This window comes from Anser cygnoides, chromosome 1 (genome assembly GCF_040182565.1).
Source record: "Anser cygnoides isolate HZ-2024a breed goose chromosome 1, Taihu_goose_T2T_genome, whole genome shotgun sequence".
Classification (NCBI taxonomy): Eukaryota; Metazoa; Chordata; class Aves; order Anseriformes; family Anatidae; genus Anser; species Anser cygnoides.
Window position 1 is genome coordinate 21,750,776 of NC_089873.1, and position 26,666 is coordinate 21,777,441.

Here is a 26,666-nt window from a genome sequence, read left to right on the forward strand (position 1 = left end):
TGTAAGTAGATACTGCTTCTAACCCAAAACACTTGAAAGTCGTGGGTTTCCAGAGGAACAGCACGTCTCAGTTCAGAAGCATACTAATTATTATACAAACAGCTGTGATAAATTGATTTATATAGCATCATGCTTGTTTACTTTCCCTACTTCTTCAGTATAGAAAACTTAAATCTGTTGGATTCCTTATGCAAAGAATGCTGAGAACTGTTTATTTTGGTGTGGAAAATATTGAAAATTGCTGTTGGCCCAGAACTTTTGGGAAAAGTTGTTTAGCTGAATGTTGTTTAACTTTCTGTTAACAGTTGTTTTAACAACTGTTTAGTTGTTAGTTGTTTAGTTGTTTAACCTGAAAGGTTGTTGGTTTTTTTTAATACTAAGTTTTTCAAAGTATGTTTTCCATACAGCTCAAAGACAAACATCACTTGTACTTAATGAGCTTTCTTCTATAAGCCTGCAAGTTTCAAATGTGAAACTGTTTTGTAATTGCTGTTGGTATTTAAGTTGGGCAAGAGAATGATTTCTTGATTAAAAAGTAGTGGTACTACTTTTACTTCGTAGCATTCATTACGCGTTTAATGGTTCTTTGACCAAGTGATTTGCTTTTACACCAACACTTTTCCTGTAGGTGCAGGTCATGAAGCAAAAACCGTGCAAGGAGTGGTGACAAGATTTTGCCATGATTATGGGATGATCAATGACTTGATAATCTTCACAAAAGATGCTGTTTCAAATGGCATGCCACTGGCTGTTGGACAGGAAGTTATTGCTATTGTTGAAGAGGACAAAATATCAAGTGGCTTGAAGGCCATCAGGGTAAGAGGTGAATATAAATGGTAGTCTCACTTTCTCTGTAAATTAATTGAGACTGTATTGTGGAAGTTACTATAATTTCAGTCTCCTGAATGCTGAATGGTTTAAGAAAAAAAAAAAAAAACTGCCAGCCTTTGACATACAGGGGATAAGTGGTTTTGGATTTAATGTATGCCATTTTTTTTAGCATATTATTCTTGTGCTCATGCTCTGAGTGTCGATCTGGATGTAGTAAATATTATACTGTTGGTTGAGGTAAGTGCATCAGAGTTTTGTTTTTTTTAATCAGACCTAACTCAAATCTGTATGTTAACTTTTGAGTTTGAGTCATATTTATGACATCGCTATGTGAATTGATAGGGAAATAAAACCAGTGTCTGTAAGCTTACTTTTTTGGAACAAAAGTGAACAAGAACACAAATGTCAGAATTTCTTATTGTAAAAATTCAGTAATTTAGTGCCACTGAGTTATAAAAAGGGATGTTTCAGTACCTCTTGATGTTTCATCTGTAAACCTACTTCAGGCTTGATGATCCATTGCTTCCAATTTTAATCTACTATAATTTTTTAAAATCAGCCTTAACTCAGATGCCTATGATAATCTAGCTTTCTTACACAGAGAAGCTGAGTCCAACAGCCCTTCTTTGTTTGGATCTTATGTAAACATAACTGCTGCTTCAAAGGCTGCCAGCCATGCAGAAGCAGTTGGTAACTGGGGGTACAGAACCAGCCTTCTTGGCTGGCATCTGCTTAGCTACGTTATGCTTTGAGTACAGCACTGGGCCAGTGTGCTTCATCAGCAAACTCACCGTGAGCCAAAGCAAGTAAGTCTAGCTGGACTTGAGCTGGCTGCAGGGAGCCAGTCTCAATACAACTGCAATTTTGAAGTTAACTTTCCTTGTAAATGGATGTTTTATAATGAAGGATTTTAGGATCTCTTGCTTTTTATAAAGAATATAATCATCAGAGTAGCTTCAGGCATCGTGTTGCAGGTAATAGGAAGTTGATGGTTAAACAAAATATTCTATTTTTTTAGTAAGCTTTATTAATAAAGTTCTTATACACAGGTTTAATGAGAGTAGAAGCTATCAGATTGAAGAACTCATCATTACTATTTACTTGCCTTTACTATGCTAAATTGACAAATGATGTAAATAATTAGGGAAAGGAGATCAAAATCTTGCACTGATTAGCATGTAGTGTTCTTGATGTCTCGTGCCTTCTTTCTGTGCACTATCCTGATTTCGTAACTTCAGAGACATTTTGGTCAATGTCCATTAATAACTGGCTGTCTTACAGAAGCCAGTTTGCATTATCTTGATGTGTACCACAACTCGCTTAGTGCCAAGTGGTATACGTTTGTAGCAGGATGATTTACAGATCATAACTGAAACTGGTGGCATCTCTGTTGCAATGTACTGTATCGTTTTCTGAGCTTGTTTGTTGAACAATCCTGAAACTGTAAAGTTGTACAGTGTATTTTTTATTTCTCATTCTCACTTTCCCCAATCCTTAAAATCTGAGCATTTGACCCATCTATTTTAATTTCCCATGTGTCTGAATTCAAGCTAAAACAGTAAACTACTGAACATTTGGAATTCCACTTGATGTCATGTACATGTGCGGAGGCATCTGCAATGCATCTGTGACATGTAGAGCATGTAATTGCCAGCGTGCCTTGCTGCATAAAACATCTAATGTTCAGAAAAGGATGCATGTGGTGTCAGGCATGTGCTAGATGTGTGTGTGAGCTTTATGTACATATGACCAAAAACGTAAGAATTTTAAAACTGCCTATTCATGCTGCTTCTCTTTTGAAGAGCTGTGTGTATGGCCAGTAGAGCCTTTGTAAGGAAGGACCAAATACCATCACAAGCTGCCTTGCGACTGATTGCATGAACAGTTCAGTTCATGAACACAGCTCTGTTCCCTGTAGTAGTCTTCCTATCAGTGTGGCTTTGTGGATGTAGGAGAAGTGAAGGTGTGTGTTTGCCATCTGAAAGAGTTGCTTTCTGTAAAATACATGTTCCTACAGATGGTAATCTAGAAAGATTTATTTTATTGTCTTTCTCCCTTAATTTGCCTTGAATTTAAAGATCGCCTTCGGATTTAAAGCTCTAAGTTCCATCAGTCAGTGTAGCTGTTAATTCTAGGGAAAGACCTGCATCTACTTAACCTGTAAATGGGAAACCAGTGCAAAGATGCTGGATGGTGGCCAAAAGCCTTTTTTGTGATAACCATGTTTTGCAGTTGAACATGATGATAATCATTCCATGAGATGAACACTGGGGTAATGAGGAAGCCAAACTTTCTGGCTGCTCTAATGACTTGCACGTAAGTTCCTCCTATTTCTGTCATGGAAATAGCCTGGAGGCTGCTTTATTTATTAAAATAAATGCAAATGTTCAGGATTTTTTCTTCTTTAGTGGCTGAACTGGCAGTAACTGTGCTGAGTCTGGTAAAATGAAGTTGGCTGAAAATGTGACCTCTCAAATAAAAGTAGATAGAAAATTAAAATGCTAGAAGACTAAGTGATTTGCATTTTACTGTGTGATGTTTGGGTGTTTAGATGCATTTTATGTATTAATGAGTTCTATAGATGATTGAGGAAATGCAGTAGAGTTACTTCAGTGGACTTTTTTCAAGCTCCGTTGCTGGTTTGATAATAACTAATGATATCAAACTATTTCTGAGATGTTTGCAGTTCATAACAAACCAGGTCTTTTTTAAACCTGAATTTAAGACATCTTTTTTTATAACATGATTTCAAGAAGACTTTAAATGTTTTCATGCGTACATTTTTCTCTGTTCTCTCCCCTCTTAATCAGAATAGCAGCATGAACAATTCCTGAAGTAAAGATGTTTCAAATTAAAAATAGAACTATGTAAGACAACATCACATAGTAAAATGAACTCCAGTTACACGCAAAATTCTGGGTGAGTTTTTCCTTGGAAACCTGTTTCATTTTGCAACCAGTGCAGTTTTGCTGATTAAATGAGACTAAGGAAAGGAGAGTAATAAGGACAGAGCTTGATTGTAGGACCTAAAATGAAATACCACAAGAAATCTAATGAAAGATTTCTAAAATATTGCCAGCTCTAGTACTTATATTAAAAAATAAAAATAAAAACCTAGCATCTTGTAAGGTAACCTCATGTCCCTTCATTTTATATATTTTTAGTGGAATTCACAACCCAGTAAGCAAGGAGACAAAACTCATTTCTTCAAAGGATGCAGTAGTCTGTGAACTCTTGCAAATAAAAAGAAAAATGGTACAACTGTTCTCAGACGTGAGAGGAAAAAATACATCCAGATTATTTTGAACAAGAATAATCATGACTGTAACGGACTTCCTACATAAGGATTTCAAGGTTCCCACTTCTGGTTGCAAGTTTCTGTCTTACTCGCTAATGTAGAATATTTAATTCCAGTAGGACAGCGCTGCTCTCCCTTCTTTAAAGGCCTCGTTTAAGTACTTGGATAAAAACCCAGACTTGTTCTGTACTCTGTATTAAAGCTTGATTCACTTTCTGTATAGTGGCACAAAGTTGAGATGTGTTGAGAATGTTGCTCAAAGCAGCCAAATAGCATTTCAGTCCATTTTTTCTGGGCACAGGAAAATTAGATTATTTTTAATCTCATAGGCAGAGGGGAAAAAAAAAAGCTTCCTGACAAGTGTAATCATTAAACAGGATTGGTGTGCAAATACCATTTCATATAACATCATCTTCTAAAAGTCTGAGCTCTCCCAGGCTTTCTCTGTCATAGAAAGAAGGCCATTTTGAGCTAGAACCAGGAACAATTTCTCTGGTAGAGGAAAACGGAGATGGAGAAGAAGGAAGAAAACTTACATTGGGATGTTTCATATATTTTCATGTGTTGAAAGCATTTCTGTAGGTGTGCAAGTTATTTTGACGCACAACTCTGTATGTAGCTTACACTAAACGTAAATTCAGTAGTCTTATGTGGATCAGTGTTCAGGGTCATTTAGACTTTATCCATATGAACCCATATAAATTGTTTAGGGAAGAGCTTGATATTCAGATCTTCTTGGTGAGTATTAAGATCTCTTTCAGACTGGAGCAAAATGTGCTTTTTTTTTAAAGTGGTTTTTTGATGTCATTAAAAAGAGTACCAAGAAACAATAGTTGTTTAAATGCAGTATAGCAGTATTGACTGTAAAATACGTAGTTGTATCCTTAAACTGTTTGCAAACTGGAGTAGAGATGGGGCGCTGAGTAACCTGATATGGCAGGTGGCATCCCTGTCCGTGTCAGGGGGGTTGGAACTGGATCATCTTGAAGGTCCCTTCCAGGCCAAGCCGTTCTGATTCTATGGTGACTTTACTCAGGTGGGCAGCTGAGCTCCACCACAATGGCTCTGTCACTCCAAAGGGAAAGGACTGACTGCAGCCCCCATTCTCCTGTGCTGCTGGGGTGGAGGAGGTGGAAGAGGGTGGATTGGGGAAAGGTGTTTTCAGTTTTTCTGTGTTTTTCACTTCTCTAGCTTGCTAGTAATAGGCAATAAATTTCTCTAATCTCCCTACTCTGAATCTGTTTTGCCCATCACAATAATTGTTGAGTGATCTCCCTGTCCTTACCTCAACCTTTGAGCCCATTGCATCGTATTTTCTCCCCCGTTCCTTTGAGTTGAGTGAGAGAGTAGCTGTGGTGAAGCTCAGCTGCCCAGCTGAAGTAAAACCACCACAGTCAGCATCTGGGTTATGATCTGTATGATCGAGACAAAGCAGTTAATACTCAGTCTATTCTTGCTTCATAATGTACTTGTTCTTGGTAAAATTTGTCTCCAGAAAGTGCACTATACAAATGTAGTAACAGCATGTAGCAAGTGTAAAATGCCTTTTAATATTTATGAAAAGTGTGGGTAAAGGACTGATTTTCATCTCTGTGCAAATGTTGATCTGTAAAAGAAAGACGATGTTACACAGACTCTTCTGTTGGGGTGACTTTTTTCACATACATTAAGAAAGTACTTTCTAGTTCTGAGTGTCTAATCTTCGTATAGAAGTGAAAACACTACAGCTATATTTTTCTTTTCCATCCAGTTTGGGTTGATTTTGTTCTGGTTACTTTTACCTGCATTATGCTAGGTTTCCTATCAGCTTCTTTATTCTGGTTGTCAATTCGTAGGTGCTTTCTGAAATTAGCTTTCGTGGAACACCGCCTTAAAAAGACGAGAATATTACTGACTGTGTTAACTTAATGATCTGATATGTACGCTTGCACTACATATGTATCATTCATTGAAGAAGTTGTCCACAGGCATTTCATTCAATTTGTTTAATCACCGCAGAGATACCTTGCATACTTTCATAATGCTTTCATCCAACCTAATCCTCATTACCCTCATAAAAGAACTGGTGATCTCCTTTCTTTTGCTCTGTTGCACAGTGCGGCTTCTCTGCATACTATACAGAGTCAGCAGTTCTTGTGTAACAGCTGAGTGCGTCTGTGTGGTGGCATTGGCATTGTTACTGGTTCCATCAGTGCTTCTAGGGAGCGAGGAAACTGAATACTAAGCATTTGAGATGTAGAGCCAGGACCCCTGACCCCATGATGGTAGTGCCCCTACAGAAGCAAGGAAGACAATTCACAGTTCTAGGAAATGTTAGTGTGCTTATATTGAGTAATTAACAGCAGAGCTCCTATTATCCTTGCCCCCAACATAACCATGCAGGGTTAAAAGGGTTTGTAAACATTGATAATTTGTGGCTTGGGTTCTGCAAAGGCCTGCTTAAGCAATTAAACTTACTTTTGAGGTGCTGATATGGAGAGCATTTAAGAAGCAGATGTTTCTTTTCAATTTCAATGATTAAAGAATGACTGAGGGACAGTCTAAAATGCTTAAGGTGTTGATAAATGGCATTTTGACAACGTGTATTTTTTTTTATTGCTTTCTGAAATAACGATGTTCTAGATCCGCTTGTGTACAGTCAAGTTGCAGGGTTGAGGATGCGGTTCCTCTTACCAATATTAAGAAAACTCTTAACAGTAGACCTAACACAGAAGAGGCGTGACAAACATTTGGCAAATCAATATTTAACTATTTTACTGACTACCACTGAAGCATGCAGCAGACTTCTTAAAGGGGGAAGTTCCTTGCTGTTTACTACGCATTCTTTTCTACAAAAACAAGCAGCTGTGGTGAGTATAGAATTGTCTAATAAGATTGACTTCCAGCAGCAGTTGGAATTCTGAGGATCATAATAAAATTTGTTTAACTGTCTGCTTTATAAAATAAGCACACACTTGTGAGTGTCAGCTGTGTATGTTTCTTTTCTTTTTATTGTATTAATAGGTAGATGCAGTCCAGACTACATGGGGAAGCTACAGTACCGCTTGTAATGCTTCTGAACAACATGTGAAAATATTAATTGGCAATATTACTTCTCTCTGTAAGGATGGTGGCTACATAAATCAGAATACTCATTTCACAATGGAAGATGTCTGTGAAGGTGTGTAGAGGCTTTCTTGTTTGTTCTTCCTTAATTTTCTGTTAATCTGAAGCACGTAGACCGCATCCCAAAGAAGTTCTGATAGTGTATGTAGTGAAACAAATAAGGGGAGTTGGGTGAAGAAAGCTTCATCATCGTTCTCACTGAGCATGATGTACTTGCAGTCCTGGTGTATACAAGTGTGCTTTCCACTGGCATCACTTGCATAGTTTGTCGTAACCTGCTCGGGATTTGAAGAACTAAAAAGAGAAGCCTCAACTCATTGGATCTAAATAATGCATTGTTCTGGCTGGTCGCATTGTTTAACTTCATTTAGTTCTGTATGGGAGTAACGCAAATGAAATCAGTAGCAATTAACATGAGATGTTCTGTTTCACATAGGTTTCAAGCCTTGGGTAGGTGACTTGGTGCAAGCACAATATTTTATTAAACCAACAACATGGAGCAGTGAAGCAGTTGCTGTAAAGCCTTTGAGATATAAGCGAGTGGATAAGGTAAACGTTCAGCATGTTGTTTTTCATGGAATCATAGGATGGCTCAGGTTGAAAGGGACCTTAAAGATCCTCCAGTCCACCCCCCTGCCATGAGCAGGGATGCCACTTAGTACATGAGGGTTTTTGACAAGGGGAATCTTTCATGAAGTTGTGGAGTTTGTGGGTACTTTTAGGATTGCTACTATTGGTACATATTCAAATGATAAAAGATACCAACTCATTGCTGGTTTAGAAATAATCCTATATGTGAAGGCTTTTTGAAAATTTAGGCACGTTCTGGGTAGAACAGGTTGATTAACATACTGGCTGTTGATTCTGAATTCGGATGCTTACTCTTTTAGTTACGTTGAAAATTCACAGATCCCTACTGCAGCCAAACTTTTAAATAAGTGAGGACTGGAATTTATGTTAAACTTGTCCAAGTATTGTGGCTTTGAAACAGTAATTGTCCCTTTTTTATTTTACTGAAAATACTCATGCCCTCTAGTAATAGTGATCTACATGACTTATTGTATTTAGCTTAATTTTATATATAGAATAATATCTGTTTGTCAAGCATAGGAAGAGGAGGAAAAGAAAATTCCTCCTGTTGTGACTGCTAGTACTGAAGTCTTCCAACTTACCTAATTTGTATGATGGGTATCATGATTAAGTCAAACATAGCACATGAAAGTAGAACCTAATGCTTGAAGTGCTTCTGTCTCTTTACATTTTAAAATCTATAGACAAGCACAGTGATTCTAGGTTAAGGCTGTATGTTTGTCTGTTATAAATAATTGAAATTTCAGATTGTTGCTCTGTTAACGCGAGCATGACTTGCATGGAAAACTAAGCAATGATAGTATGTCACTTAGATTAAGCAGGTAATACCAAGTAACACTGAATAACAACCTGTTACAGGTTCGCATTTCCAGCATCTGTGGAAGAAACGGTACTGTGGATGAGAATATATTTTTCACTTTGGATTCGCTGAGACTTCCTGATGGCTATTCACCTCGTGTTCATGATCTAGTGAATGTGATTGTGGTGGAGAGCAATCAGTCGTTTTATGTTTGGAGAGCTCTCTGCTTGGCTCCAGTCGACCAGAAGGGGTAACATTCATTATTTTCTTCTTTCCACTTGCTAATGAGTAGGGATAAATTGCAGTTTGCAGTTTAAATTTTCTTGCATCTATTAAGCAAGAGATACTGTGGTTTGGATTTTTGACTAGTTGTCTAGAAGACATGATGATGGGAAGATCAGAGTGTTATGTTTTAGCCCTGGCTCTTTCTCCTTCCTTTGCAGAAGATGGAGGCATCTGTGCTTACTAAAGGAGTAAAACCAGTAGCAGCTGTGCTCAGAATACAGCTAGGCAAGGATGGAATTTTTCACAGTTGAGTTAGAGTAATGCCAAGTTCCAGTAATTTGTGTTGTTCTTCTAGTGACGACTTTACTGTTTGAAACCTATTTTCAGTGGAACTGATGTGGAAATAAAAGTAGTTTAGTATGGGAAGAAGCACAATCTTATGAAATAATCCCCTACAGAAATGCTGAATAGGAAGTAACTATTCAGTAGCAGTTCTGCAGGACAGATCTGTAGCTGGACTCGTGAGTTCCAGTCAGCACTCAGTGCTGACAAGGCTCTGGTGGGATTGCTCAGCCTGATTATGCCAGCCAGAAATAGGCAGTGGACCAATGGGAGAGTCGAAATGAGTAAAACAGACCTTTCTATACCTCAAAAACATCAGGTATGGGACAGTTTGCTTTGTTCCTCTCTAGAGAAGATGGCGAAGGGCAGTACATCCATCTTCAAAGGACCTGTGAAGAATGGAATAAGCTGTTAGTTCTCACTGGAAATAATGGATATAGTAGGCTTACCTTGTACCTAGGTAGAGCTGGAAGTGTTTGCATCACTTTGTACGACAGTACAATTTGTTTGGTTGAGCTTATTAGTGATGGATTTTATATTCAAAAATCTTATAAAAGTAGATACTAGGGTTGACTTCTCAGTTTTCATGTATTTTCTTGCATCAAAAATGAGCCAGGGTAAGCTGCAATGGGAGACATCTAGTGGGCTTTGAGAGTAAACTCTGTATCTAATAAAGAGCAGCTGTGATAATTTTCTACTTTATTGCATTAGGTGACTAAGGTACTCACTGAGGGTATATAAATATCGGAGAAACAATTAAACCAAGGGCCATTTTAATTAACTGAATACTTTCTTCATTGTAGAGCAGAAATGATTTTGAAAAAGGCTTGCTGGTAGCTGACATTGACCATTGAGAGCTACAGTTGCTGTCTGACAGGAAGGAGCATGTGGCTCTGATCTTGTAGGCTTTTTTCATCACTAATGTGTGTAACAGTAGTGTTTAATGTTATTTTTTGTTTTTTCAGCTTTTTAAACTCTTTTTTCAGTATACTTGTAGACTGTTGCAGCGGGCAGAAGGCCTAAGTGGTTAGGGTATGTGTTCAAAAAGGTTTGAAGGCTAGTCAATTTCCTCTATCAAGCTCCGCTGCTCAGCAAGGCTCTTGCTAAGCATCCTGGTCTCTCTTGTGTCTTGGTTCAGATCCCAAAGAGATCCGCAGTGGCTTCAGTCACCATTTGGATTTGGTTCAGCTCTTCAAGAAAGACCAGCTAGCTTCTTAATCACTTTTATCTTATACTCAGAGTTTCAGAGTTCAGTTTATTGTGCTGTTAAAAACAAGCCTTTCATCAACTTGTTGCTTCAGCTAGTAAAGGTAACATAATGGTTTTGGAAGTAAAACTAGCTGAGAAAGCAAAGCCTCTCCCGTGCTTCTTCATAAACATTGTGACTGTTCTATGCTGTAGTCATTCTTAAAGATACTTCCTGAGTGAGTGTGCTGAATCAGAGATGCTTCCTGAGTTAGTTTTAAAATCACTACCTTAAATTGAATCACTACATAAAATTCAATCTTTTTTACAGACAATCTCCCTGCAACCCAGTTGATCTGGATGACCCGTATGAAAACTTAATGAGAAACAAAGGAGGGCTGGAAGTATCAAGAACAACTGATTTTGGAACTCTGAAGCAGGGGGAATCTAGAAGCATGACTGTTTGGATAGAGTAAGCCCTTCTGGTTGTTCTGAGCTTTCTTCCTTTCCACCCCTCCATAATCCGTAAACTTGTCTTTCATACAGAAGCCTTTCATAGTTAAATATTGTTGTTTACAGCTTTCAAGTAATCCACTGCAGTGGTTTTATCCAGCAGGGCAGCTGAGCTCCACCACAGCTGCTCTCTCACTCCCCCTACTCAAAGGAAAAAGGGGAGAAAATACTGGCTCATGAGTTGAGATAAGGACAGGGAGTTCACTTACCAAGTATTGTCAGGGGCAAAACAGACTCAGCATAGGGAAATCAGTGTAATTTATTGCCTATCGCTAGCAAACTAGAGCAGTGAGAAACTAAAAGCAAACCAAAAACACCTTCTCCCCCTGTCCACTCTCTTCTACCTCCTCCCCCCAAGCAGCACAGGAGAATGGGGACTGGGGGCTGCGGTCAGTCCCTGGTGGTTTGTCTCTGCTTCTCCTTCTCAGTCACTCTCTGCCCCTGCTCCATGTGGGGTCCCTCCCACGGGATGCCGTCCTTCCCGAAACTGAGCCTGCGGGGGCTGCCCACAGGCAGCAGCTCTTCAAGAATGCTCCAATTGGGTCCATACCACAGGGTCCATCTGTCACGAGCAAACTGCTCCAGCACAGATCCCCCACAGACAGCAGCTCCCCCCAGACCCCCTGCTTGTGTGTGGGCTCCTCTCCACGGGCTGCAGCTCCGGCCCGGGGCCTGCTCCTGCGGGGGCTCTCCATGGGCCGCAGCCTCCTCCAGGCCACATCCACCTGCTCCACCGGGGGCTCCTCCACGGGCTGCAGCGTGGAGATCTGCTCCATGTGGGACCCATGGGCTGCAGGGGGACAGCCTGCTCCACCAGGGGCCTCTCCACAGGCCGCAGGGGAACTGCTGCTGCGTGCCTGGAGCACCTCCTGCCCTCCTTCTGCACTGACCTTGGGGACTGCAGGGCTGGTTCTCACTCCTCACTGTCCCAGCTGTTGTTGCCCAGCAGTTGTTCTTGAATCTGCTCTCACAGAGGCCCAGCCAATTCTGTAATTCTGTGCTCGTTGGCTTGGCTCTGGCCAGCGGTGTGTCCCCTTTGAAGCAGTCTGGAGCTGGCTATGATCTAACATGTGGCAGCTGCTGGGCTCTGCTCAGAGGGGCCACCCCTGCAGCCCCCCCCCCCCACTACCAGTACTTTACCACATAAAGCCAATATGTCCCCAGATAGTGGGGTTTTGAAGAGGTTTTCGTATTGGATTTAGTGATGTCAGGATAGTCTTATTGAGCCTCTGTCTTATAGATAGTTCTCCAAGACTACCCAGTCATAAGTTTCTTCTCAATCCTCAAACTATTTCCTTTCTGAAATGAGGATCAATGTAAATGCTTTTGCTTGTGTGTTCAGTTTAAAATGCAGATACGCTGCGTTCCTCAGTCTTAGAGAACAAAACTGTTGTATACTTGCATATTAAAAGCAGACCAGACTTTTCTTTTTTTCCTAAACTTGCATGCTGGTGTACTATGTTGGTGCATCCTTGGATTTTGGTGGGGTTTTGTTCAAATCTGTACATAGATGCTGAAATGGAGTCCAACCTCAATACCACCTATTTGTTGCTGTGCGTTTTTTTCCTAAAAGTTTGTTACCCTGTGTTTGGAGAAGAAAAAAGCTGTTGCTTTTCTCATACACGGTACTTCTGTATGCATGTTGCTGGTTCTTTTGCTGTACTTCGTAGGGTGGTTGATAGACCTAAAAATAATAAAATTTAGCAGAGGTTCTAGGCCTCTAGCAGCAGTGTGATTTCTTCCCAGTAGTGGTTATGAAATAATGGTGACCTGACCCAACTACAAACGGTTGTATTTAACTACAGGTAGAATTAAGCTTGCAGAGATGACTACTAACTGTGCATTTAATTACGTAATTCCATAACTATTTCTAGGAATAAAGGGAGTGTACCACAGTCCTTAATCAGCTGCAGATTAGCTGGATGGGTGAAAGACAAGCAATTCAGTTTTCAGATTCCTCAAAAATGCCAGGACAGTCCATCAGCGCATCTGTCGTCTTTTGCAATAAATCAAGAAAATGTTTCAAAAGCTGCAGTTAATTTCTGTAATGGCAGTGGAGGAACAACATATGAGTCACTGAATAATGCGTGCGTTATGAAGAATGGAGTCATTTCAGGTACAGTGAATTATTACCATTTGAATTCTGAATGTTAACTTATGAGAAGATCCATAGGTTTGTTTGAAAAGGCTTGCCTGTGCTAGCCATAACAATCCTGATAAAATAATTTGTTTCCTACAGATAGAAACAATCCTCAGGAAAGAAATTTGTCAAAGACAAAAGAAAATGTTTCCCTGGTAAAAGATGAGAATCTCTATAATGGTGAAAAAGAGCAAAGAGATGATGTCGAGCAGCCAGTAAATCAAACTAACATTACTGGAGAAGTTGTCATACCACCAGGAGGAAAAACATTTGTAGTGATCGTATGCACAGCTGTGTAAGTATTTCTTTGTTCTCACTGGTATGATGGAAACAAATCATAAAAACTGACTTAATACTTCCTTATTCTGGGAACATTTTTTGTGTGTGTGTACATTAAAGGCAGCCAGTATCTGTTAGCAAATGATGTAGAAATCTATACTGGAGCTCGAAGTGGTTGGCATTTTAACACTTCGTTCTGATGTTTGTCAAAAGAAAAGATGGTAGTAAATGAAGAAATACAGTGGGAATGGGTAGTTTATGGAAAAAGGCAGTAAGGTAAAGGTAATGTCTACAGCTGGTTATATTCTGTTTGGGAAGTCAGTTGCTCTATGAGCTCTAGAGCTAATGTAGTTTTCCAGGGGATTTCTGTGTGTTGTATGATGTTTCTTCTGGTCTTAGCACCGTGAAGTTAAGTTGTATTCACGTTGCTCTATGTCCAAATCTCAAACTTCCCTGTCCTGTGATATTAAGTGCAAGTTATCTGTGCCAAGGGGGGGGGAAAAAAAAGCTTTATTCCTTGAAGGTCTGATTCCTAGAGGTTTGCAAATACTTTTTTTAAAAAAATAGAAAATCACCTTGTAAATGAAAGTACTCTGCTGTACAAAATATTTCATGGAACTGGCTAAGAATAGTAAGTTGTGGTTTTGTGAGCTCTTTCAGAACTCAGGAAGGAACCTCTTGCTGGAAAGCTTACTTTCATGTATTTTTTCAGTTACTTTTGTTGTAGATCTACAAAATGTGTACTACCACCATCAATTTTTATGATCATAATTTCCAAGTTGAACAGGGAAAACAAAGTCTAATTGTTTAATTCATCAAAATTATAATACATGAACTTACCGGCTACTTCTGTTAACCCCTGCCTTACGATTTTAAAACGGTAGCAATTTTCCTAGGGTGATATAGTTGCAGTTTGGAAGGTAAGCTGCCAGCATGGCACGTCTTTATGGACAGAGATGTGTAGAAAGAGCAATTTGTATTTCACTGTAGATGTGTAAATGCCACAAAGCCTGGGTGAGGACCTTCTAACAATCCACACAACTCTCCATGGGAGAGTACAGCGTGAAGGTAACAAGTGCTTGCTGGCCACTTAAGGGACCATAGGGACTGAAAATTTAGACTGTAAATTTGGACAGTTTGGTGTTTGTGCTGGATTTGTGTATCAGGGAGAAAACAGGCTACAGCTTTAACCTGAGTAGGTAGTGTTAGTTGGCATGAAAAAGTGGCACTCCTGCCAAAGAGAGAGTAAGCTGGAATCCTTCTGGATTTCAGACACACAGTAACGGTATTAGACTGTGTAGTTGGTGCTAAGGAGAGAATTTGGCTCTAGATAGTGCTGGGAAGAGTTTGTTAACGGATTTTGGAGCAGATGGTGTGCATGAAGGGTCTTAAGTTCCTTAGAACTGGATCTGAAGAAACAATTCCCTCTGACCTTTTTTTCCTCTGTCACTCCCCAAGCCCCACTTACAGATACACAGTGCATTTTTTTCAGAAGATGAAGATCTTGCCTGCTTTCTCCACTTGATGTGTTTGCAGTTAGGACTCAGTTCTGAGTAGCCTTAAGCAAGGCAGAGCGAAAGCTGTTGCTGCACACTGGGAGGGGGGGAGATATGCTGTAGGTTCCTCTGCTGGAAATGTTCGGCTCATTGTTTTCAGGAGCAGTAATTACAAGACATTCCTTGTGATGGGAGTATTAATTCTGTACCTGGTATGTTGAGGAGAGAGATGCTGTTCCTTACGCAAGCTTTTGATGAAATTGGGGTTTAAAATTTTTTAAATTTTTCATTGTGTAACATGATACCTGGACTGAACTCATAGGGAGTGAGTGTAAGGAATTGCCCCAAGTTAGCAGCTCTCTTGTTACTGAAATGACAACATACAGTTTTACTAAAAAATGTAATTATGGCTGAGGAAGAGACAATGTGATGGTTTTAAGAACTTAACTTTTGCTTGCTTGAAGAAATCCTGGATACAGTAAAGAACTCCTGTTGCTTGGTTTTTCTGATTTTACTATTGGACGCTATATTGAAACCACAGTAACAAATGAAGCAGAACTACTAATAGCACCTGTGGAACCATTTTCTTCAAGAAAGCCTAAAATTACTTCAGTACCCCAGCAAAGGACGACAACAGTGGTTGCCCCTAAATGCAAAAGGTACTATGAGTTAGGGGGGCAGGGAATAATATTTGTCTTATCTTGTGTTTAGTATTGCTATATCTGTTTTGTAATGCTGACAAATGTCAAACAAGAAGCATTTGTGCATATTTATATAGGTATGTTGTAAACATTTTAATTTCAGATTTTACTGACAGGGTTTTTTAGTAGTGAACTGCTTGATTTTTTTTGTAGTCTGTTCGTACAGAAGCTTCCTACTATATAATGTGATTTTTTTATTTTAAATTAGATTGCTATGTAAGTGTCCTACAAGTAACAGTTATTTCAGATTTTTTTCTTAATCATTTTCTAAGCAAGTTAGCTTCTGAACTCCTCAAGCAACCTGACATCTGTATTAGTTGATGTTTTTGCTACTTTTATTTCAGAAGTTTTCTTCTTCTAGATAAACTTCTGTAATACTTAAGAGTATTTGCTTAGTTATAACAGTATCACTAAATGGAGAAGAGGATAAAAGCAGGCTTTTTTTTAAGTAATGAGTAATTGGAACACGTACCTTTCGTCCAAATGTAGAAAACTTATGATTATCACCTTGAAGAAATCTGTTTTGTTGCATGTGGTTTCCTTTAGCCTTGAGGATGTGGTATATTAATTTGCTGTCCTTCAAATAAAAAAAAAAAACTACTGAATGATTCAACACGCTCTTGTTTCAGAAATAGCAGAAAGCTTCCAAGCTTCCTCCCACATTATACCATACCAAATGAGTTAAGAAGATGTGTGGAGCAGAAGTTAGACGTACTGACCTTCCAGCCTCTCCTAGCAGAGGTATGCAAGTGTAGGTTTATATAAGAAAATATATTTTACGTGTGTCTGTTCAAGCTGACCTTAATTTATCAAAAATTTGTAGCCCTTAGCGTAATAGAAACTGATACAATGCTGTTATCAAGTAGACTAAGACTGCAGTCTGTGTCCTGTAACTTACACTGGTTTCAGTGTGTCACAGAATTCAAGCTTAGAAGAAAGCAAAATGGTAAATGTGAAAAACTGAAAAGGGAGTTAGATTATACCGGGGAGGGATATTACAGTAGGTGAAAAAGATTCCTCCTCACTTCTCCTTTGTAGGCATCATTGGAAAGGGGTTTCAGGGTGTTGGAACAGTAGTCCAGCAGTTGTTTCATAGGAAATGAAAGCAGAAGTTCTTAGGCTTATTGCAGTAACAGAGGATTCTTTTCTGCTTGTTCAAAACCTCTTTTTAAATCCTCAAATGTACAGCTAGTTCAATTTCTTCCCATGAGTACAGCAGTTCTAAAATACATTTAAGAAAAAAAAAAAGCAAATCTAAAGTTTGTTTTTTGTTGTTGTTTTTTTAAAAAAAAACGGCAAACCTAAAGTTTAGTAAAAAATATTAGTTATCCTTCAGAAACTGTCCTGATTTCTGGTAGAGCACTGCTGGTGGTCTCTTCCCTATTTTTTTTTCCCCTCCAACTTTCTAAGGACTTATCTGGGGCAGATATTTAGGTAAAATGTGCTGTTTGCCTTCTAAACAGCGTACAAAACACCCTGAAGTCATTGACATATGGTAGTGTGCTAGAGATACTGTCTAGAGAAAAAAGTAGTATTTGAAATAATTTTGTACTGAAAGCCTGCTGGTAATGGTAACTTTTTTTTAACAGTATCTTAAGTTCCATCTAATGTTGGTGACTGTTGTGAAGTCTGCACCAGAAAGCACTGCTCATTCAAATAATGTTTGAGAGAAAATATATCGAACTGAAAGCATTCTTTGCCGCCAGTCATGGTTTAGAGAGAGGTTTGTGCTGTTGGTGAACACGTCTTCAGTGAGAGTGCGTTAAGCTGTGAAGGGGAAAGTTCAGGTTCTTTCAGCTTGACGTAAGCTGTATGATCATCAGACAGGGCAGAGACTGATGTGACTCCATCTTTACCCATCTCTGGCCAGTGTACTTAAATTTTTAAGCTTTCTGAGACTGGTGAACATATAATTCAATTTCGAAACTGCCCCTGAATTCAGGTGTAGAAATGCCCATTTTAGTTAGGGAAGACATGGTTAATGCTTTAGCTGACTGGCTGTTTTATCAGAGCTCCAAAGATACACAATTCTGCATTGACTGTTGTGGGAGTTTAGCTTAGTGTATCAAGATGCTGTATTTAGTCACCTTAATTGGCAGCCTGGTTGCTCTGCAGTCTAACTTGAACTGTTTCACGTAATACTAAGGTTGGTGGGGTCTGTATCTCAGCATAGAAATTGCAACTGTAATGTATACTGTTCTGCTTTCCAGGGTCTTAATATAAATAATTACAAAGCAAAATTTTCTACTCTCTTGTGGCTTGAAGAGATCTATGCAGAAATGGAGATAAAAGATTTTAGCATGAGTGGCATTACGTTGAAGAGGAATGGGAACTTTTTAGTGTTAGAAGTACCAGGAGTGGAAGAAGGCAGACCTCACCTGAATACAGGTAGTAATTGATGTGAGATAAAGCTTGTTGATCTGTATTTTTAGTGCAGTGCAAACTCCATTGCATTGTCATATGCTTAAGGAAGTCTTTCATGTATTTGAACACAAAATAATTAATCTAGGCTCCTGTACAGGTGAACTGCACTGTTAATGCCTAAGTCTTAGAATGGCTGCTATCTGAAGAAGCATTACATGTCTGTTCCTAGGAGCCTTCTCATATTTTTAGACTTAAGTACAAAAATGGAGGAAGTTTTCCACAAAAACACTGTGCAATGTTTATTTTTGCAATAGGTGTATCAAAACTGGGAAAGTAATTATGAATTAAACGTTACAATACACAGGATTCAGTTTTCAGAAGGTGTTGAAGGTCTGATGGCATCAATATTAGGTGACTTTTAAAATGTGATCTGAACTGGTATGTGCAGTTGTATAACTAGTGCCTTCTGAGGTACTCGTGGATCCAGCTACTTTGCTGAAGTTAGTTAGCATCCGTCATCCTGCAAATTCCAATCTTAACCATGCAAAAGGGAAACAAATGAAGTACTGCGGTGATAATTTTACTATTCCTTGTAACAATGTTGTCTTTTGTCAATTAGGTGATAAGGTGATACTGAAAAGTCAAGTCTATTCTGAGCATGTAATAGAGTACGTTGCCTATATTACCGAGGTAAGCAGGGTGTGTTTTCTGTTGAAAATACGGTAGTCTGCAGGATTCAGAGGGGAAGCCAGCACAAGTCATGGAGCTTAACCTGTTTTGGGGAAGCTAGATTTTTATCTACACTCTAAATGGTGTATTTCTATTGTTAGGTGGGTTGTTTTGAAGACTGTAGGCTTCCTTTTTTCTATCTAGATTACAATTGTTACCTGCCCTAAAAGTGCTCATAACATAATCTAGAAATGTATTAGTAGTAAATCTAGGTATTGGCTTTTTTTTTACTCCTAGTGCTTTCAAAGATGCTTTTGTTGTGTGTAAAGGACTAAGGCCTTCATCAGTAAACTTTTCTTTTTCTTGCAACAGATACGTAATGAAGACGTTACTCTTAAATTTAATGCAGATTTTGAACAGGCTTACAACTTGGAACCCATGGATGTGGAATTTGTTCACTGCAGGTATTTTATAGACTTCCAAAAAGCTCCAATTCATGATTCCCCTAGTAAAGCAACTTGAAAATACATGAGACTGTTAGTTGGTAGTTTGGATAGATACAGGAAGGGCACAATTAAGAACTCAAGTGCCAATTCTTTCACTTCTTTCCAACTATATTCCTTGATAAGACTGCAGTGGTAGTCACTACCTACAAAGCAGAGACACAAGACAAGAATGTTTCAACATGTAAATGATTGTTGCAATGCCAGGCGGTGGAATAGTTATTGGGGTGGTATGGGATTTTTATGTTCGTTTTCTTGTTGTTGTTCTTGGGTTTTTGGTTGCATGGGTTTCTGTCGAGTGGGTGGTAGATTTTTTTTTTTGTTTTTTAAGAAAAATATACCAATATGGCTGCAAGACTATTCATAAACCTTGAATTTTGCTTTATTTGTGGCATGTTAGCTGTATATAGCTGCTTAATCTTCTGTTAAAGATCGGTTTTACCAAAAACTTATTTAAAGACTATCTGAATCAGGAGCGCAAGGTAATCTTTGTCTCACCGAAGGGCGAGAGAATATATGTATCAGTGCTGCTCATAGCATATCCGTTGATTAACATTTCTGCAGTGTATTTTTCAGTAAATACACTACAGTACTTGTGTAAAAACTCCCACTTTTATAAGCAGTGATGCACAGAAAAACTACTGGATGCCTCGTAGGGTGTATGCTTTTGCAGCTTACAGAATGTCGGAATTTTACTCTAATCCACAAACTGCTGATCTGCTGTTCTAACAACAGGATTACTAGCAGACGGTGCCAGTTGGCGGTTGAACAAGCTACCTGTCTGGGTGAAAAAGGTATATTTCAGTTAACTTAAGCTGTCTGGAGGGGTTTGGTTGTGAGGAGTCTCATGTTTTATATTGCTTTCACATCAGGGCATACTGAGAAAAATGCATTATAATAATGTGTTCTTACAGTTTCCTGTAATTACTTTATAAAAAAAACTAGAGGAGTTGTTGGCCATCACAGGGGACATGAGTGGAAACTTAAACTTCTGTCAACAGTTTGAACCAATGAGAACTGTTTAAATCATGCTGTGGTAACAATAATATGTGAACTGGCAGTTTTACATTGCATCAGAGCTAAATAAAAAGCACAGATACCCTGTTTTTTATGGTAGAGTAGAACAATTCCTATGAACTTCACATGGATCTTTCCCAGTTCTGTGATAGGTTTTGTAAATCAATTTTGAACACTTTGAGCGAGCTGGTATCAGTAGAATGTGTGAAGTGCTTATGTGGCTTTCAAATTCCTTTCTTTCTTCTCCAAACTTGAAGTTTTATTTCCAGAACGGCTTCTCTTACGGTCACCACAAGCTATCAAGACCCAAAATATTACTGAGTACTGTGGTGTTGATGATGGCCTTGAACAATATTCCCAGCAAGAGAGTGAGGTAAATATTCTGTAAATGTTTATTAAAATGCTTAACGGCATTCATATTGGTAACAGATAAGTACTGTACAGCTGTTGTTAGAAATCAGAGAATCAGTCATATTCTGCTGCTTCTGAAAGCCGATGTAGCTTGTCTTCAAAAAGGGCCAGAAGGAGGACCCAGGCAACTACAGGGCAGTCAGCCTCACCTCCATCCCTGGAAAGGTGGTGGAACAGCTCATCCTGGAGTCATCTCTGACCATGTGGAGGATAAGAAGGTGATCAGGAGTAGTCAGCATGGATTCACCAAGGGGAAGTCATGCTTAATCAATGTGATAGCCTTCTATCTATTTACAGGACATGGAGCTCCTGGAGTGAGTCCAGTGGAGGGCTATGAAGATGATTTGGGGAATGGAACATCCCTCATATGAGGGGAGGCTAAGAGAGCTGGGCCTGTTTAGCTTGGGGAGAGAAGACTTGAGAGGGGATGAGATCAATGTGCATAATGATATGAAGAGAGGTTGTCTGGAGGATGGAGCCGGTCTCTTTGAAGTGTCGCCTGGTGACAGGACAAGAGGCAATGGGCACAAGCTGAAGAACAGGAGGTTCCGGCTGAATTTGAGGGGGCACTTCTTTACTTTAAGGGGACAGAGCACTGGAACAGGTTGCACAGAAAGGTTGTGGGGTCTCTTACTCAGGAGATACTCAAAACCTGCCTGGATGCTATCCTGTGCAATATGTACTAGGTGACCCTGCCTGGCAGTGGGGTTGGACTATATGATCTCCAGAGGTCCCTTCCAACCTCAACCATTCTGTAATTCTGTGCTTTCTGATGACAGAAGGTCATTTGATACCTGGAGAGAGAATTTTGTAACAACTGATGCTATTAAGCTAACCCTCCCATCTAGAATGAAAAGTGCTAGTAACAACATGTATGATTATAATTTGAATTGTCAGATTTGCATTAAACTGGTTTTAATAGCAACTTCTTAATAGATGTGTGAAGTCTTCTCACTGTGGCAGGAAACATTTTATGATAAAAGATAATCATCCTGGCCTGAGGAAATTTACCTGTGCTTTTTAGCTGCTAGTTAAATTACAGGAAGAAATTATAGTATCTTTCTTAAAAGGAACTTAAGAATGTTACCTAGTCATTTTTACTGTTTGAAGCAGAACTGTCACCAATACCAGATCAAGTCAGCTTTGGGGTAGGGGTTCATTTGTTTTTGTCCAGAGGTTCCAGAACCTCTGGGTAACCTGTTCCAGTGTCTCAGAACCTTTCCACTCATTTTTTTCCCCATTCCCAGTATCAATTTTTCTACCCACAATTTGTGGTTGTAACCCGTTGTTTATATAGTATGCTACTACAAAGAACTGTTTGTCTTTTTTTTTCCAAGTCTTATTTAAGCCCTTATGGGCATTAGATTCCTGTTTACCTCCTCCAAATTAAACTTAAAAAAAAAAAAAAAGCTAAGTTCTTTCAGTTCTTAAGAACAGGCTGTTGGTTTGTATACATCTAGCAGTAACCCAGGATCCTGGAAAGGGCCTGGGGATTACTACTCAGACGGTGGGTTCACAGCCTGTCGTGGTTTGTGCAGTTTTTCAGTCCCAGGTACAGAGCTTTCCACCTCTAACTGATTTTGTGAGTTTTTTATTGGCCTAACTGCAGAGTTTCTCGTCCCTCTGAACTGGAGGTGAGCCATCAGGCATTTCAGATATGAATCCCAATTTTGTTTGCTATTTTATTGAGGGTGTACTCAGTCTCATCATAGTTCCCAAAGATGCTAAATAATATTGGCCCCAACAACAACCCTGGGGTTCCTAGCTTGTGGCGTGTTTGCAGGTGAGTATCAAGCGATTGATTAATGCACTTTGAACCCAGTAATTCAGCCAATTTTCAGCTTATTTAACAGTCTCTTCATCTAGGTAATGTCCTTGGACTAATAAGAATGCTGTGATAAATAGATCATTTTGAAAGCCTTACTGAAGTCAGGAGTATTACAATAACTGCTTTCTTCTGTCCACCTAAGTCCCTTCATTAGAGAAGGAAATTGAGTTGGCCACCTGTTAAGAAAGCTCTGTCCCTTGTTACAGCTGTGTGAACTATTCCTGGTCACCCTTTTTTCTAAATGTATGAATCCAAAAGGATATGCTCTGTGATCGGTTCAGGCATGGACTGAGGCTGATGAGCTGTAGTTCTCATGATCTTCCTTGTCCATCTTAAATTGGAGCAATGTTAGCTTCATCCTGCTGTCAGGGACATTGCTAATTTTTTGTGGGAATGATGAGTTGGTTTTTGGGGGGAGGGTGGGGGATTGTTTGTTTGTTTGTTTTTCCATTTAGTAGGTAGCAGCATCCACAACTGTATCGCTATGATGAGTCACAGCCACTCTATGAATGTGGGTGCATCTAGTGTCTCAAAGTAGTTCATAGCATGGTGCGCTTACGTTACTTTTCCCCCCATTCCCAAACTGCTCAAGGGCGTTGATTTCTTTCCTATAACATCCATCAGTAAGTTGTCTTCTCTCATCCATCTCTGGACTGTCTCTTCCACACAACAGTTGCAGAGTCTGTTCTTGTTACTCCCTTCCTGCCACACTTAAACATCAGCTGGGCTTTGATTCTCCAGATTTTGTCCAGCTTTCCAAGCAGTGTTTTTATATTTTTGCCTGTCCTAGTTTAACCTTCCAGTTCGCATTTTATGAATTCATCAAGAAGCTACAAGTTTAGCTAAGCAGACCTTCTGTTGAAATTCGAGATGATCTTGTGCAGCAGGATGGTTTGTTTAAGATGTCTCAATAAACAGTTTTCAGATCTCCTGGGTACCTTTTCTCCCCATGTCCGCTTCCCAGAGGACTTCATTCAGTGATTCGTGGAGTCTGCTCTAGATTGTCCAAAGTTCTGACTGCTCTTACCTTTTTAGCCTTCTTTGAGATCTTGAGGCAGTTACCTTGCAGTATCTGCACTAGAGGCAGATCTGTGGAAGCATGCGTTTTTCATGTATGTGAGCAGCAAGTCTAGCAGGGACTTATTCCTGATCAGTGCCTCTGCCATTTATGTCAGGAAGCTGTCATCCACTCACTAGTAATTCTGGAAATCTCCTGGGTGAATTGCAATAGGTATGTGAATGATAGAAATCTCCAGTGAGCAGCACAACTTGTGATCAGGAGCCTAATGCGAGTTGTTTGTGGGAAGTCCATCCACATTGTCCCATTCCTGGCAGGGAGTTGTTAGACCATCAAACAATATCATTGCTGTTCAGTCCTCTTGTGGTGACAGCTCAGGCATGCCTCTGGTTTTGCAATGAATAATGTGCAGCCATGGAGCTCCTGCACATAAACACAGAGCCATACTGATAAGAGCTGCAGCACAGCTAGTTATTGCAAGGTGCCTGTTCTACTGGGTTCCTGCTGTTTAACTATAGAGGGGCGGTGGAGAACATCACTTGGACCCCTCATCTTACCCCAGAGATCCCTGTATGATCCCCTGAAGTATTCAAGTCGCTAGTACCCTTGGATAAGCAGCAGAGCAAGTAATCAGAAGACTGCATAAGCCTTGCAGTATTTCCATGGCATCATGACTCTGGGGAAGCAGCAAAAATTCCAGGATAATATGGCTAGAAAACAAGTACCTCTGTCCTTTACAGGAAGTAATCAATGCCAACGCTCATCAGTTCACTTGATTGGGATGAGTATTACTAAGAGAATTGTAACATCTGGTCCAGAGTGCTGTTGATGCCATGTTCACTACAGTTTCCTCCCGTGCTGCAGTCTGAAATTATCTTGCCAAAACGCATGGAATGTGAACGTTAGCTTTTGTTGAAGGAAGCTACTTAACCATGACTTCACAATCCTTATGTGAGCGTGCAAAGTATTTCTGCAATGTATGTTTAATTTTAACATAAACTCAAACTTCTAGAAACCTTAGTTTTAAGGTGGAAACTCCTTGGATCTTTTCCTCTCATACTCTTCCTTTCTTCACAGATAGTCTGTTTAATGGGGAAAAAAATGTAGCAACTTCAAAAATATTGGTGAAGATAATTGGCTGTTACTGTAAGATGATAAATGCATTTACCTTGACTTTATGATTTCAGGTCAAAAAACTGCAGAACAGACGGACAAAATGTATGGCATCCAGGCAGATGAACATACCAGACGTGGTGACAGTTACTGCACAAACAAGCCAACTTGGTATGCTTTATTACTTTCTTTCTTTATTAAAGAATAACAGTTCAGCATTGCAATCGCTTCAGCCAAATCGGGGCTGAGTATGGTGGCGCCTTTCAGATGCCCTCGTGCTCTTTTAAGGAGAAGCGGTACTAGCAGGAATTTCTGTTGGAGTCCTTCTGTGGAGTATTTAAACATCTTCAGCTCAACAAGAATCCAGTGATATTTTGTACTCAATAAATTATCCAAGTCATCTACTGGAAAATGTTCACTCATGTTCCAAGTTTCCGGTTTGTAACTGGATTGCTGGGATAGCTACTTTGGAAAAAATGATACCGATTTTTAAAAGGTTTCAGAAAGTACATATCATTCCTTTGCTTATCTGAGAGGCATCACTTCAGCAATTAAGTATGCTGATGTTTAAATAGGGTGATTTTATCATGTTGTAGCAATAGGTTACCTAAATTGTGGAGTAGGTTGCCTAGATTGTGCTTCTGTTAATGTGTTAATAAGATTCTGTTGTGGAAGCTAGGGCTGGACTGCATGAGGGGGGGAAAATTACAGTTGTCATACGACTTCACCACTGGTCATCAAGTACTAGTATTATCCCTGAAAAATTACCGAAATTTTGTTGCCCTAGGACAAAAAAAGGAAAGTGAACTTGATGTCAAAATTATTGGATAGAGTTTTTACAGGTTGTTACAGTAGGTAATGATAATCCTTTTCTGTCCTTCAATTTTATGAAAGATCTAGTACAATTCTGAAATATAAACATCTTATTTTCTCTGTGCTGTTCTAGGAAATAAGAGTTTGAGGGGGGGAGTTCATTAGTTGTTACCACATAAAACGAAGAAAAAATTTTAAAACATAACATGAATTGGAGTTGCTTTAACCTGTGTATGCTAAAAATATTTACGTTCATGTTTAATATATGCTTATCTTGATCATAGTTGATGAAACTGTGGCAATTAAGCAGAGAGCTGGTGAATTTTTCAATCCTACGTTGAATGAGCAACAGAAACTGGCAGTGAAAAGGATAGTGAGTGGTGAATGTCGTCCAACGCCTTACATTCTCTTTGGACCACCAGGAACTGGAAAAACAGTAACGGTAGTCGAAGCTATTTTACAGGTAGTGATAGATGACAATTGGGTCATATCTGATCATTTCAGTGTTAGAGCACTTAGAGTAATTCTGTAAGTACCATCACATTTTTTTCCCAAACAAGAATTCATGAAATGCTCTTTTAAGCAATTTTGCTGAGCTATGCAAAATAATGAAAGATTTTGATAGGAATCTTACAGAATTCCTGAATGACTTACTTTCAAGTCTTCCTATTTTTATATCTTTAAAGCTTTTGTGAATAATACCTAACTCACGATTCCAGTACTGCATAATGCATTCCTGAAACACAGGTATACATCAGTATGATAACCACGAAATACTTCTGCTGTTGGTACGCTTAGGTTATGAATGTTAAGACTAGTGTTCTTGAACTGCAGGAGTGTGGATGAGTATAATGTGTGTTCAAAACCCATCTGGATTCTGTATTCAGTGGCATAACATGAGCATATTTTAGCTATTGCTGCATCTCCAAATTAACCTTACTTTATGTCCATCTTCTTGAACGTAGATACATTATACTTTACCAGACAGCCGAATCTTGGTTTGTGCTCCATCAAATGCTGCAACAGATCTGATCTGCTTGAGGCTGCATCAAAGCAATCTGTTAAAACCAGGAGCTATGGTCCGAATCAATGCTAGCTGCAGATCACTAGAGGTAAGTATTACAGATAACTACCAGTTATTATTTCACGTCTAATATTTTATCTTAAACTACTGATTTATTAATGTTACTGTCAAGGTTTGGTAGGCTAGTTAGGCTTGGTGGTTAGGATCCAAAGTAATAACCAATCTAGCCCTTCCAGAAGATGAACTGGAAAATATGTATATGAAATACAGCTTAAAATTTTGATCCCTAAGATGAAGGAAATGCAAATACATTGCTTAAGCACATTCATGAAGAAATCATTTCAGTTATGGGTCTAAATCTAAACGTTTTGTTTGGCTTCCAACATAGTTTTCAGTGCTTT

General features: G+C 39.2%; 1 protein-coding gene across 6 annotated transcripts in view; it reads left to right on the top strand.

The window, feature by feature from the left end:
- The window catches only part of MOV10L1 (Mov10 like RNA helicase 1), a 40,244-nt gene that overhangs the window by 1,826 nt on the left and 11,752 nt on the right, over positions 1-26,666 (top strand). For 2 of the 6 annotated variants that reach the window (XM_048080836.2, XM_048080832.2), the window contains exons 2-18: positions 629-816; positions 7,133-7,289; positions 7,671-7,783; positions 8,684-8,874; positions 10,708-10,848; positions 12,764-13,005; positions 13,129-13,324; positions 15,269-15,463; positions 16,135-16,246; positions 17,716-17,893; positions 18,489-18,559; positions 18,911-19,002; positions 19,777-19,835; positions 20,316-20,431; positions 24,503-24,599; positions 25,526-25,704; positions 26,207-26,353. In XM_048080836.2, the coding sequence (XP_047936793.2) occupies positions 629-816; positions 7,133-7,289; positions 7,671-7,783; positions 8,684-8,874; positions 10,708-10,848; positions 12,764-13,005; positions 13,129-13,324; positions 15,269-15,463; positions 16,135-16,246; positions 17,716-17,893; positions 18,489-18,559; positions 18,911-19,002; positions 19,777-19,835; positions 20,316-20,431; positions 24,503-24,599; positions 25,526-25,704; positions 26,207-26,353 (2,474 nt within the window). Of the gene's footprint in view, positions 1-628; positions 817-5,868; positions 6,979-7,132; positions 7,290-7,670; positions 7,784-8,683; positions 8,875-10,707; positions 10,849-12,256; positions 12,515-12,763; positions 13,006-13,128; positions 13,325-15,268; positions 15,464-16,134; positions 16,247-17,715; positions 17,894-18,488; positions 18,560-18,910; positions 19,003-19,776; positions 19,836-20,315; positions 20,432-24,502; positions 24,600-25,525; positions 25,705-26,206; positions 26,354-26,666 lie in introns of those variants that run through there. The other 4 variants (XM_048080834.2, XM_048080833.2, XM_048080835.2 and 1 more) reach the window with 4 other exon arrangements.